General features: G+C 52.6%; 5 protein-coding genes across 5 annotated transcripts, besides 1 other annotated feature; all 5 read right to left on the reverse strand.

Annotated features, from left to right (window-relative positions):
- Nucleotides 1-450: 450 nt before the first annotated feature.
- Nucleotides 451-524, reverse strand: a tRNA (tRNA-Asn).
- A 739-nt stretch (nucleotides 525-1,263) lies between these two features.
- PODANS_1_18330 (uncharacterized protein) lies at nucleotides 1,264-3,473 on the reverse strand (the record flags this gene model as incomplete). The annotated part of the gene is made up of 6 exons (XM_001907256.1): nucleotides 1,264-1,543; nucleotides 1,592-1,722; nucleotides 1,772-2,098; nucleotides 2,161-2,567; nucleotides 2,626-2,800; nucleotides 2,856-3,473. 6 exons carry the CDS (start codon nucleotides 3,471-3,473, stop codon nucleotides 1,264-1,266), a joined length of 1,938 nt encoding a protein of 645 aa, XP_001907291.1.
- Nucleotides 3,474-4,563: 1,090 nt separating this feature from the next.
- PODANS_1_18340 (uncharacterized protein) lies at nucleotides 4,564-7,650 on the reverse strand (the record flags this gene model as incomplete). The annotated part of the gene is made up of 1 exon (XM_001907257.1): nucleotides 4,564-7,650. One exon carries the CDS (start codon nucleotides 7,648-7,650, stop codon nucleotides 4,564-4,566), a length of 3,087 nt encoding a protein of 1,028 aa, XP_001907292.1.
- Nucleotides 7,651-7,938: 288 nt separating this feature from the next.
- Nucleotides 7,939-8,913, reverse strand: PODANS_1_18350 (uncharacterized protein; the record flags this gene model as incomplete). Its single annotated transcript, XM_001907258.1, has 1 exon — nucleotides 7,939-8,913. One exon carries the CDS (start codon nucleotides 8,911-8,913, stop codon nucleotides 7,939-7,941), a length of 975 nt encoding a protein of 324 aa, XP_001907293.1.
- Nucleotides 8,914-9,473: 560 nt separating this feature from the next.
- Nucleotides 9,474-10,649, reverse strand: PODANS_1_18360 (uncharacterized protein; the record flags this gene model as incomplete). The annotated part of the gene is made up of 1 exon (XM_001907259.1): nucleotides 9,474-10,649. A coding segment is annotated over one exon (1,176 nt), but the record flags the coding sequence as incomplete, so codon positions are not given.
- A 392-nt stretch (nucleotides 10,650-11,041) lies between these two features.
- PODANS_1_18370 (uncharacterized protein) lies at nucleotides 11,042-11,884 on the reverse strand (the record flags this gene model as incomplete). Its single annotated transcript, XM_001907260.1, has 1 exon — nucleotides 11,042-11,884. One exon carries the CDS (start codon nucleotides 11,882-11,884, stop codon nucleotides 11,042-11,044), a length of 843 nt encoding a protein of 280 aa, XP_001907295.1.
- Between the last annotated feature and the right edge of the window lie 230 nt (nucleotides 11,885-12,114).

Below are 12,114 nucleotides of genomic sequence, written 5' to 3' on the forward strand. Positions count from 1 at the left end.
ACACGCCACCCCCGGAGCCGCTCCCCGGACTGGTGTAACCGAACTTTGATTCCTCCCATCCCCACTCGCCTTAACACCACGGGAAGTGGCGGTCACGATCCCGCGCGAACAAACATTTTGCTGATTCCGAGTTCCGGGAACAACGGTCTCGAGGTGCATCGGAGGATCGCATCAATGGCTGGCTTGCTGCGCCGGACGCTCCCTAGCACCTATGACGTGGCCGAGTGAGTACAAGTCGCGGGGGGTTCGTTTGCATTGTTCTACCATCGCGCCACAAGAAAAATGGGTTGGTGCTGGGAGGAATAACGCCGAGCTCGGCTTCAGCGGCCAACGTGGGAACGACATGGAGAGATCTTCGCGACGGCAGCAAAATGTCCCGAGAGGATGGTGCAGAGGTCAAATATCATCAAGATTGATACAAAAAATCAATTGACAAAAATAATCACAAATCTCCTCCGGGAAGGCTCGAACTTCCAACCTCCTGATTAACAGTCAGACGCGCTAGCCAATTGCGCCACAGAGGATTATTGCTTTGCTTTGGCGAAGGAAAACAGCCTCAGGTGTGGAGCACGAAGCAGCTACTGCCAGCTCAAAACCTTCAAACATCAACCATGATCAAAGAGCGAAACAATAACCCGAATACATCTGCAAATTTAGAGTCGTTTTTGCTTTGTTCTTTGTTACGGCTATATATCTGTGATACTCGTTGTCCGGTCAACAGTGGAGTCGTTGATTACCCCTGAACAAGCCACCGAGTCCCTGAATCCACCTTGCCTCGGGTTGATATTGAGGATGCAGAACAGCAAAAAACAGCTCGAAGAGCATGTCGGATGCCGAAGGCTGTGAACACTTTGGGCATCAACGGCAGTGCCAACCCGTAGCTGCAATTGCACAAACACCACAGCTCTCGTGCTAGTATTCTCAACAAACAAAACCGTGGTCACCCGATACTATGGTTCCCAGTCTTGCGGTCAGACAAGAGACAAGTAGATAGAAACGCACCACGCTTCCATGCACGTGTCGTGAAACCAATGCCCGGCATAAATAGCTTCTCTACATCGTTGATTCGCTTCTGTGCTTCGTCAATGACGTACAAGTATGCGGGGAAGAGCAGTGGAAGTAATAGTACCTTCCTCATCAAGCTCACAACCACATGGCTGGTGTCACAGACGTGAGACCTGTAGAGCTAGTTATCTCATAACTCACTGAACATTACTTTATGCTGCGTAATAATGCCATTATCAATATGAATCTCTGCCCCCCTCAAGCCCGAGCTGCCGCAGCGTCGTACAGCGCCTGTATGTCGGCTTTCCATTGCGTTACATCCACACGCACCACGCGACGGTCGTAGGTCACAAGCCCATTGACCTCCCCTTCCACGTCCGACGTTTGAGTGTACACAGCACCACTGCATGCAAAGTGCTCAACCTGCTGTCGTAGCAAGTCGAACAACACATGTGCACGGTAGTTGTAAGATGCCTCATCGGCATGCATCTCATACGTTTCATTGATCGTCCTAACGGCCGCTTGCACCGGCCAGAGACTGCGTGCATGTCAGATGGGAAGTCATTGCAGCGATGGTGCCACTCACTGTTCATCCAACGGTCGGTGGCCGAGTCCTCCATACTCTCCTTGGAATCCAATCCGGCTGGAGTCATATGGTGTGTTTGGCAGCGAGTAGAATGGTGTACCGCACTGGGGATCGGCATAATGGTGATTATCCTGGCTCGGAATTAGAAACGGATGCAAAGTTACTCGGGATTTCGCTCACATGATAATCCCCAGCTCCGTGATCATGCCACCCTGTTACGGAATTAATCAGCCGTGTTGGATCAAGCTGTCGAATGCGGTCCGTGATATGAAACTCTGGATAGCGATCCGTAATTTGGCCCCAGCCTTCGTTGTAGATGACCCAGGTGACAATGCTTGGGTAATTTCTGTGTTCCTTGATCATGATTTCGAGCTGACGTTCAAACTCGGCTTGTTCGGCATCAGTTGGTCGAGCATTGGTGTGGACCCTCATGGAAGGCATGTCTTGCATGACCAGCAGACCGAGCCGATCACATGCCTCGTAAAAGAGGTCCGGCTCAATTTTGATCTGGCAATGTCAGTCATGCCCGAAAAGTTGCCCCCGTACAGGCTCATCTCACTCATGCTTACATGTTTGCGAACCAAGTTCATGCCAAGACTTTTGACAAGCTCCAGATCGTACACCATTGCTTCGAGAGTCGGTGGCAGATGAAGGCCATCTGGCCAATATCCCTGATCAAGAGGCCCGAAAAGGTAAACGAATTTCCCATTCAGAAGAGGCCTTTTGATTCCATTGACGACTCCTGTGGAGATGGTCCGGAATCCCGTGTAACTCTCAATCAAGTCATCACCCATTTTGACCGTGACATTGTAGAGAGTAGGTGTTTCAGGGAACCAGAGTTGTGGGCCAGGGACATTGAACACAAACTGCCGGTCTGACTCTGCATCGAATCGCCCTACCACTTCCCCTGATTTCGTGGATACCTCAATGCTAATCGGGGTGGATTGGTTCTGGGAACTATGTACGGTGAAAGTTACTGTTGAATTTCATCAGCCGCTGTCAATTTTCAAGGTGTCATCAAGCGTCGGACTTGCCGTCGCCGTTCATGTTGGCCGTCAGATCCAATGACTTGATATGATTGTTGGAAGCGCTCTCAAGCCATACTGTCTGCCAAATACCGCTGCAGGGCGTGTAGAAAATGTGCGAGAGACGTTTGGTCTGCTTCCCTTGTGGGATGCTTTGATCGTCTGTTGGATCGAAGACAAACACCTTGCTATACCACAGATCAGCATCAGAAATTTCTCAAACACCGTGATTGTCCGACTTGCAGCTCGTTTGGTCCGTCAAAGTTGATCTTCTCAGTGACATCCAAGCTGAACCGAAAATATCCACCACGATGAAACGCGAGCTGGACGCCATTGATAAACACCGTTGCTTCGTAGTCCACTGCTTCGAAATTCAACAAAACACGTTTCCCACCTCTCCACTCGAGAGGGATCGTAAAGGTCGTGCCAAACCACATGTGCGTCATGCCCTCGGTCATGATCCCGGAGATGCCACTTTCGATGCAAGAGGGGATCAAAACCTCTTGGCGAAGGGGCAATCGAGGCGGACTCTTGACATCCCCAGCTCCTTGAGCTGACTGGTAGGTCCATATTCCGTTCAGCGACCGCCATGGCTCGCGACGGAGTTGAGGACGTGGATACTGCGGCCAGGGGCTTGTGCCAACCTTGTCAGTCCATGGTGTGTCAAGGTGAGGGCGTAGGAGCTGGTACGGAGCAGCTGCATGGGCTGAAGGGGCAGCCGTCGCGTCAGAGTCTCTAATCGTTTTTGTCGCTGTCACTAAAACTGTCGTAAAGATGGTGTAGGCATCCTGAGGCCCGGCGGTGACAGCGAGTGCCAAGAAGACCAAACAGAGGTGGGCGTAAAGTAAGATAGGCATGTTCCTACAGCAATGATGAAGTAGTGCGGCTGGCAGCAAGCGTCTCTCGCCGGAGAAGAAAAGTCAAGAGGACCTTTATAGTGCTCGAGTCAAACCCACAAGCGGGCCGTTGAAAAGCGAGTCGTGTCATCTCAACGTGGTTCGGTCCGTCGTCGGGAGCTTAATCTAACAATTGGGCCGACAACGTCCCCACAAGTCAACTCCAAGAAGGTGTAAACCCGTCACAAGACCACCTCACTCATGGATGAGGACTGTACTCTCCCAGATGATCGGCCAGTCATGCGGCAACATGCCGTGTTCTAAGCGGCAGGGACGGCATGTGTATCTTACCCATCTCAAATACATGGCATGGCCGGCCGCGTGCTCGATGTTTGCTTCTGTGGGTGGCGTACCGGATTCACAACCTCCACTCAGACTGTTCAGTTAGCCCAATTACGAGTCTTGTGTTGGGGTCAGCCTGGTATAGCCCGCCAACAGCGGGTTAGGTCGTATCAGTCCCACCACATTTCTGGTGTACCCTGAGGGGTTGCATTGCCATGAGGTGAGACAGCACGTATGACAAGTCGGCCGCGGTGAGAATGGAAGTCGGCACCCCCAACCACGACCGCGCGCGCGATATGCAGGCCCAGGCATTACCGTGTCGGAAACAGTAAGCAGCTTGGATTCTGAGACAGCGCCAAGATTTGATTGTATTTCGGTCAACAGGTCAAGAACGACGCTGTAAGGGCGGAGCACCTTGGAGGCTGCGCCAGCAATCGACAGCAGGCACGCATGGCACGTCTGATGCTGGGGCCCAAGGGCCTGCCAGCAGCTGCATCTCGCCAACTGAGGCAGATCCACCGACCGCTGCATGTTGGTCACTGGTGGAGAGCAGTGTTGAAATATCAGACATATAGGTAACCGGTAATAAGTTTACAAGACGATTCCCAAGGTATATCACCCTCGCCTCATCCCCTGTCGGTCGTGTCTGGTGGCCTGCACACTGCTTGGAAAACTTCATCTGATATTTCAAGCGACATGGACCTGACCAAGCTCCTGGTGGTTGCTATGCTTTCACGCCATGTTTAGACAGATAGCCCAGTTCCCTTGCTCATCTCAGAACCACCATTTCTGGCGGATATTCCGTGGGCCGCAGCTCACCCAGCATCACTCCATGCACGTAGCAGCCCCCCATCAACACATGCTCATCTCCTTCCAAAGGCCCAACTATCGGTGCTTGTTTCCCAGGCTCTCTCAACAGCAGCTCTTGATGTCGCAACGCCGATCGCATAACCAGCGGCAAAGGGGTGCCCCATGCCATCACAATGCTATCGCCAACCCGACTCCTTGGAGGAACGATCCCGAATCTCCCGCCCTTCGTGACGCAGAAGCTCTTACCCCCAATCGACCGACCGAGCTCGAAACCGAGCTTCTCATGAGCCTTGCCGTCCGCCTGTCTTTGGTATCCCTTCGCCGTGAGGAGACCCTCACAAGTAGCCACGTGTTGGAAAAGAACGGACGTGTCCATCGGGGGCAAGGACCCCGTGGCATAATCGCAGAATATCGTCCGGTACAGCGCCTCTACCAATCCATCCTCAGAGATCGGTTCTTCGCGCGCGAGCGCATCCCTGTGGAGCTGAGCTGCGAAGCTCTTTGCCTCTAGAACGAAGGCACGTATGTTGTTGAAAATGGTTGTTGGGCGTTGCATCAACTCTACGGCCGTCAAAAAGGGCTTTCCCAGCAATTCGATTTCGTCCACGATAGATAATGAGGCTCGTATGCAATTGGGTCGACCCGGGATCTCCTCAAAGAGTTTTGTGCCATGCGCACCAGCACTGTATCCAACAGGTTCCATAGCAGGCAGTTGAAACCTGCTCAGTGTCCAGTGAGGCACCCACGATGGGAGACTCGGCAGTGATGCAGGCGCTTTCCACCACGGCACCCGCCTCATCCATAGCACAATGCACGACCAGGGCGAAGCCGCCCAGATATGGTCATCAACAACGTCAAGCCCAGATGGCTCGAAGCCCCAGCCGGCGAGACCCAATCGTTCGGCAGGCTCATGGCGACCAATCAAGATGTGCTTGGCACTGTCGCGCAATAAATCTCCAGCAGGCAGAATCGTGTCGTCGTACTCGATATTGATATGCTGGCGGGTTTCTTGCTGCGTCAGGCCAAGGACGGCATAGATCTTGTCCTTGATATTCGAAGCCGAGAGGTCCGTTGTCAGGCCAAGCAAAGTATCCAGTGGGAGACGACGGACACGGTCTTGATCCCACTCCTGGCTGACGGGCTCGGACCGGGGATTTCCTTCGGCGTTCCACCCGGCGACTTGGTTTCGGACCAAGCTCATTACATGGGCTCCTTTGACGCCAAGGATGGTGGTCGGAAAATTGTACCAAACGGTCCAGAACCCAGGTTCGTGAAGGAATGGCTCACCATCGCTCCCCATCATGAAGTTCACGAGGGGACAGATATCATCCCAGTCGGCTTCCTCAGCTCCATGCTTTACCACGACCTTTCTCCCCAGGGCTACTTCCTGCAACATCCACATGCGGCGAAAGTATGGCTGCTTAAACAGCTCAATAACTCTCAGCCAAGTGGTAAGGATCGTCCACGGCCATAGTTCTACCGTGATTCTCTCATATTCGAAGTTGTCCATGGTTTCTGGGTCTCGACAGGCGGTCTTGTTGATGAAAGAGAGGGCACCTCGTCCATTGGCCGTACCCCCAACCCAGGCGATGACTTGGCTCGCATTACGGTAGATGGTCCCCATCAACGCAACTTGGTTGGACTTTTCATCCAGGTCTTCAACGGAGGCAGGCTTGTCGGCTGACGCGTGTTCATGACCCTGGTTAATGCAGATGGCATCGATCCAGACATACCTACCCCTGTCCTTGGTCTGCAGGGCGTGAAGAAGCTCAAAGACGGTTCTCGTGACCAAGAAACGCTTGCCGTCAATGACAATGGGAAAGTTTCGTCCTTCATTTCCCCACCGGTATGAGATTGCCTCGTATGCTTCCTTGCTGCGGTGCTCTCCTAGCGGTACGCTCACCAGCCAACAGCGAACGAGGTTGTCGCCAGAGATCGGTTCCAGCCGCAACAGCCTAAACTCGGCGTTGTTGGCGTCAAGAGGCGTGTAAGTGTATTGTTCGAGGCCCCGAGTCTTGAATTTACAAACCAGGCGGACAGCACGCGTTCTGACTGAGGCTTCTAGATCAAGAATGAAAACCATAAACCGTCGTACCTCTCGAATAACGGGTCTAGGCCAGTGCGTAACACTCTGGACTATAGTAGACTGGCAGTTGTACATTTGATGGTAACAAAATCCAGCAGTCAATGCGGAAACCGCGGGCAGTCTGAGCCAAATGCTGGGGAAGATCCAGCGAATGGTTTCGTAAGTAGCTCGAAGGAACAACGTCACCAGGATGAACGGGGAGGCGGTCAGATACTTCAGCCAGTGTTCCAACTCGAGGTCAAGCGTATACTCCTCGACAAGCTTTGCCAGCGGGATCTCTGTGGAAGAGGCATCAGGCCATGTGATAGACGTTGCTTGACGCAAGCCAAGGAGGAAGTGGATGGTGTTCAATCCTCCTAGCGTGGTCACCAGTGGGAAGATGAGCATGCCCCCAATGGCGCGGTAAAGATCATCTCCAGCGTAGGATATGATTGCATGAACATAGAAATCCAAGGCATAGCGTGTCTGCCACTTCGGGCCGAGAAGTTCCCACAACAACAAGTCCCCCGGGAAGGTAATAAGAGCTCTGTAAACATTTTCTCCGATAGTGACCAGGACTCTGATGTCACGGACTTTCTTCGGCTCAAGCGGAAGCTGTCTTGGTTGCTCGGGGGCAGGATTGAAGGAGGCCAGGATATTTTGGAGGAACTGCGAGCTAATCCTGTCGAAGATTGCAGCGTCGATGTAAGGAGGCAGGTCTTCGTGGGACTGGTTTGCCGAGTGCAGTGATTGGAGGAGGAGTTGATACGCAAGAGACTGCGTATTCCTCCAGCTCTCTATTTGTCCACTAGATAAGATGTTAGCCAACTGCTCTCGCGGCGCAGCAATCTCGTTGTCGTCGTCGAGGGGGTTGTCATCGTGCTGATCCCCCGGCTGGTCGGATATTTCCGTTGGAGGATGCGATGGGTCATGCGCTTCCTCCTCCTCACTTCCGTTTTTGCTGAGGTGTTCTTCCTGCATTCTGGTCCGAGTCTGAGTTCACACCGTCAGCGAGCGGGGGGATGGATGCGGAGTCTTGGGGAGGAAAGAATGCGACGCAACGGCGGAGATCACATATACATAAACCTGGAAGCCATGCCTCAGGATGTCGGCTGATTGGAACATGCAGGAAAGCCCAACATTACTTTCTACAGTGCGGCTGGACTTGAACGCAGCGCTAAACGGATGGGCAGTGCAGGATGCCCTTGGCAGCCCTAGACAGGGGACAATCCGGAGAATCTGTTCCCATTGCCAATAGAAAAAGAACCCTCACATGTAATCTCTCGTCCTCTCCTCACACCAGTCCCAGAACTCTCCTGCAAGGCCCAGTCCGCCTTCCTCTTTTCTCTTTGCTCCTTCAACAATGTCTTGTCTCAAGTTCGCCAGCCTCCCAAAAGGAACGACATAACACCCACTATTGTTGACCGTTATATCCGGGGAGATGCCGGCAAATAGTTGCGTATGTGCTGCCAATTTTGCAGTGTACATGAGTGGCCATGCCAGGTACGGAAGCAAAGGTGTGTGGCGAAATAGGTTCGTGGCAGCGGCTCCTGGGTTGAGCGACACGCTCACGATCCCCGACGTGCTGGCTGGATGACGATGCGCAAGCTCGGCAGACAAGAAGATATTTCCTGTTTTGGAGTTGGTGTAATTCCTGCCCTTGTCATTCGGTGGTGGTGAACGTATTTCGTCCATTATGAGACCCCCCTTGGGGGCGCTCAACTCGGCCATTTGGCTGCTGGTCCATATGACGCGGACGCTTCCTGGTGCTGCCGAGGATGCGGTCTGCTGAAGAAGGGGGAGTAGAAACTGAGTGAGTAGGAATGGTCCAAGACAGTTGGTTGCAAGTTGCAATTCAACGCCCTGCTTTGAGACGCTCCCTAGCGGAGGCTGCGAAACACCTGCATTGTGAAATAGGAGGTCGAGGCGCGATTCCTTCGCCTTGAATGCGTCGGCGCATGACTTGATCGTCCTCAGGTCATCCAGTTCAACGTGAAGAAAGTCGAGGGTGCCGGTGGACGAAGGGTTCGCTGCTTGGATTGCTTGAATAGCATCGCGTGCGTTCTTTTCTGACCTGCCTGCGATATACACGCGTGCATTCTTGCGGTAAAGCATGGTAGAAATCTCCAAACCAATTCCTGAGGCGCCTCCCGTGATCAAGATAACCTTGCCATCTTGTGTCACAAGGTCCGCCTCGGTGTATGTGGGCTTTGGCGGGAAGAACTGTGACCATTGACCACCCATGGTGGGTCGATGATGCTTTGAAGTTTGTTGCGAGTTGTGGGGAAAATAAATTACGAGCAAGCTCCTCAAAAATAAGCCCGTTGGTAGTGGTTGATTTTGTCAGACCCATGCTCCTGGAGTCCTGGGCCTGTTGGTTGTCCCCATTGCGACGCTGCGAACTTGTGTACTAGGACGAGGCCGAGGATTTCATCTCCGCCGTCCACAAGCCTTCCTTCAACTTGAAGTTCACAAATATCTCGTTCTTCTCAACCAATATAAAAGTTCTCAGCTTTTCCCATTGGGTTTTCCTGTGTTCTGTTGGCGGCTTCAAATCAAACTCCCATACCAATCTGGCCAAAATCAAACGCATCTGGGCCATGCCGAGATGGAGACCAATGCAGATCCTGGGCCCGAAAGAGAAAGGATGATAAGATTGGCGCCGGTCATTGAAGAAAGGCGATTGCGGATCAGTTTTAGCTTCAGGAAGGTACCGCTCGGGGAGAAATGACAAATGATCGTGGAAATTGTTTGGGTCACGGCCCATGGCGTAGGTGAGAATGGAAACCGCGGTCTGAAAATTGTTAGCAACGAAAGGGCTTACACACTCTCGGCAGTTTACTTACACGCCCAGGTAGTGGTATCCCACAAACAACTGAGCCCCCATTAGCCGCCACTCTGGGTGGAAGCCAAGGAACTGGCGGACACAGGCGCAACCCCTCGTCGATCACGGCATTAAGATAGAGCATGCCTTTCAATCTCTCCAAAGTCATCTCGTGTGGGTTTGAGAAATGGCTGCGAATCTCGTGTGTGAGGATAGAAAGCTTGCTAGGATTCTGAGCAAGATAATTCACAATCCCGCACAAGGTGGTTGCGACGGTCTCACTACCAGCAATCGTGAGCACCATAAACGTTGCGTTGACGTGATCCATGGTAAGTCCCTCCAGGCCATCACTTTCTATCTGGTTGATCACGTGGGACATGATGTCAGATCGTGTGGACTCCAGGTTCAGTCGACGCTCAACTTTCTCTGAAACGACTCGGACGTGATCAAGAACCTTGTTCTTCAGCGATGCCGGAATGAGATACTTGAGTGCCGATGCGAAAAGAGGATAAAACAGGGCAGCAGCAGCAAATGCTCCTGCTTTTGGTGTGTTTGTTAGGAGCTCAATCCAGGAATGATACCGCGATGTGTGCAGACAATCGAATGATTCTCCAAATGCCAGATCACCCAGCATATCAAAGGTGACGAAGTTGAACCACGGAACGACATCAATCTCAACGCCCTTTGCGCCGTTTTTTTCGGTTGTGACAAGGTCTCGAAGCCGATCCATCAACAATGTGATGTATTGTTGTAGGATGGGCTCTTGACCTCGTAGCGCCGACGTGGTAAATGCTGGTGCAATCAACCTTCGAACTCGGCCATGGAGATCAAGGTCAACAATGTTGACGATCCCTTGGGCTTTTAAGCCAGGAATAGACCACCGACCATCTTTGGGTAATGGCGGTGTGCGACCTGGCTGAAGAATGTCGGTCCAAGCATCGGGTGTTGTGAAAGATAACTCGCTTGGGGCAACGCGAACAACCGGCCCATATCTATGATGAAGTTTTTCAAAATCGTGAACGATGGTCCCGCTCACAAGTGCCCAGACGTATCGGAGTCGAAGTGCTCCCCAGCTTCTGGGACCGGGCACTCCGGCAAGTGGATGAAAATACAAGTTGTAGATGATATTAAGCGCCAGCCAGATCTGCTCGATGGGTCAACACAGCATTTTGGCAGTGCCAGTACCAGCAAACATGTACGTACCATGAGAAAGGAGAATGTCCACATTATAAACCAAGAACTTTCTACTCCTGCCATCGGCGCTAGAGTCGTTGACGGTGTTTGAGATGACATGTCACGCTCAGTGTAGGGTCGGAAGGAAACTGAAACTGACCAGGCTCTCGTTTAGTTTGATGTTGCAACTGCCTTTTATGCCACAGATGAAGCATTTCAGATGAGAGAACATTGATGCGAGAAATGATTACTAGTATTGGGTGACAGGACCAAGCCTGTCCTGGGCCGCCAACGTAATCCATGCGAAGCGCACATTGTGATACTAGTATTCCAGTGGGCTGCAAGGAAGGGACTTCCGAAAATGGCATCACCTCCTCAGCCCCTCCTCAGCAACCCCTCCACCGCATTCGTGATGTCGGGAAAAGGGAACAGGGTCCGATTACCTGCAACCATGCCCGGAATGAAAGGATCAATGTTCCCAATGACCATGTACAGAGAATTGCTGCCCATCTGCACCGGAGCCACAACCGCCCCATCAATCACCAGGCCATTCAACGTCGGAGGCTTCGAAATCGTCCCCAAGTTCTCCGCCTTCCTCCACGTCCTATCTTTACTTCTTAGCACCTGAATCCCCTCAAACAAATCCGCCACCAACAGCACACTCCCCCCATACTTTGGCGGCAGGTAAATCGCATCCAAGTTCAGGTGCAGGCCCTCCCCCAACAGCGGCACATTCACCGGCCTCCCCCTCTCCTCCCTCAAATCAAACCGGTACAACTTTCCATCACCATCGCTCGCCAGCATAATATCAGTCCCCTTCACCACAGCCAATCCGCTATACCCCTTCCTCGTCGTCGGCGACAAAGGCCGATGCAAATACCACTCTGTAAGCTTTCTTCCATTCTTGTCCACGCGAATAATAACCCCAGGGTGAGTCCCGACAATGTAGGTATTCCCCCGTTTATCATGTTCCACATCCTGAAACCCGCCGTATCGATCGCGGGAAATGTCCGTCATGTTCCTCGCCCAGAGAACCTTTTTCTTCTTGGGGTCATATTTCATGAGTTGGCGTTCGCCGGTTACATCGGCTCCACCGGTTGCCCAGGGGTTGCCAGAGTTGGAGAGGATGGAGATCAGCCCCGAGTAAGGATCGCGAGCGACGCCGCCGATGTGGGCCAGGGTGAGGGAGATGCCGGGAAAGAAGAGGACATCGAGCATTCTGTCACGGTAGGGGTCGTAGATGCCTACCGTTGCGTTCCAGAGGCAGCTACATACACGTCAGCGATTGGTGTGGGAAAGCCTTGTCTGTGTGCAAGTGTTACCCAATCCAGAGGAGACAATTTTCCTCGTCCCAGTCGGCGTTTTCGGGGTAGAGTTGGAAGTAGTTGACGATGAAGCCGCCCCTGTTCAAGGGCGGGCAAACCTTCTTGCCACCGCCGCGAGGTGTC

Source organism: Podospora anserina, chromosome 1, assembly GCF_000226545.1.
Source record: "Podospora anserina S mat+ genomic DNA chromosome 1, supercontig 4".
Taxonomy (NCBI): domain Eukaryota; kingdom Fungi; phylum Ascomycota; class Sordariomycetes; order Sordariales; family Podosporaceae; genus Podospora; species Podospora anserina.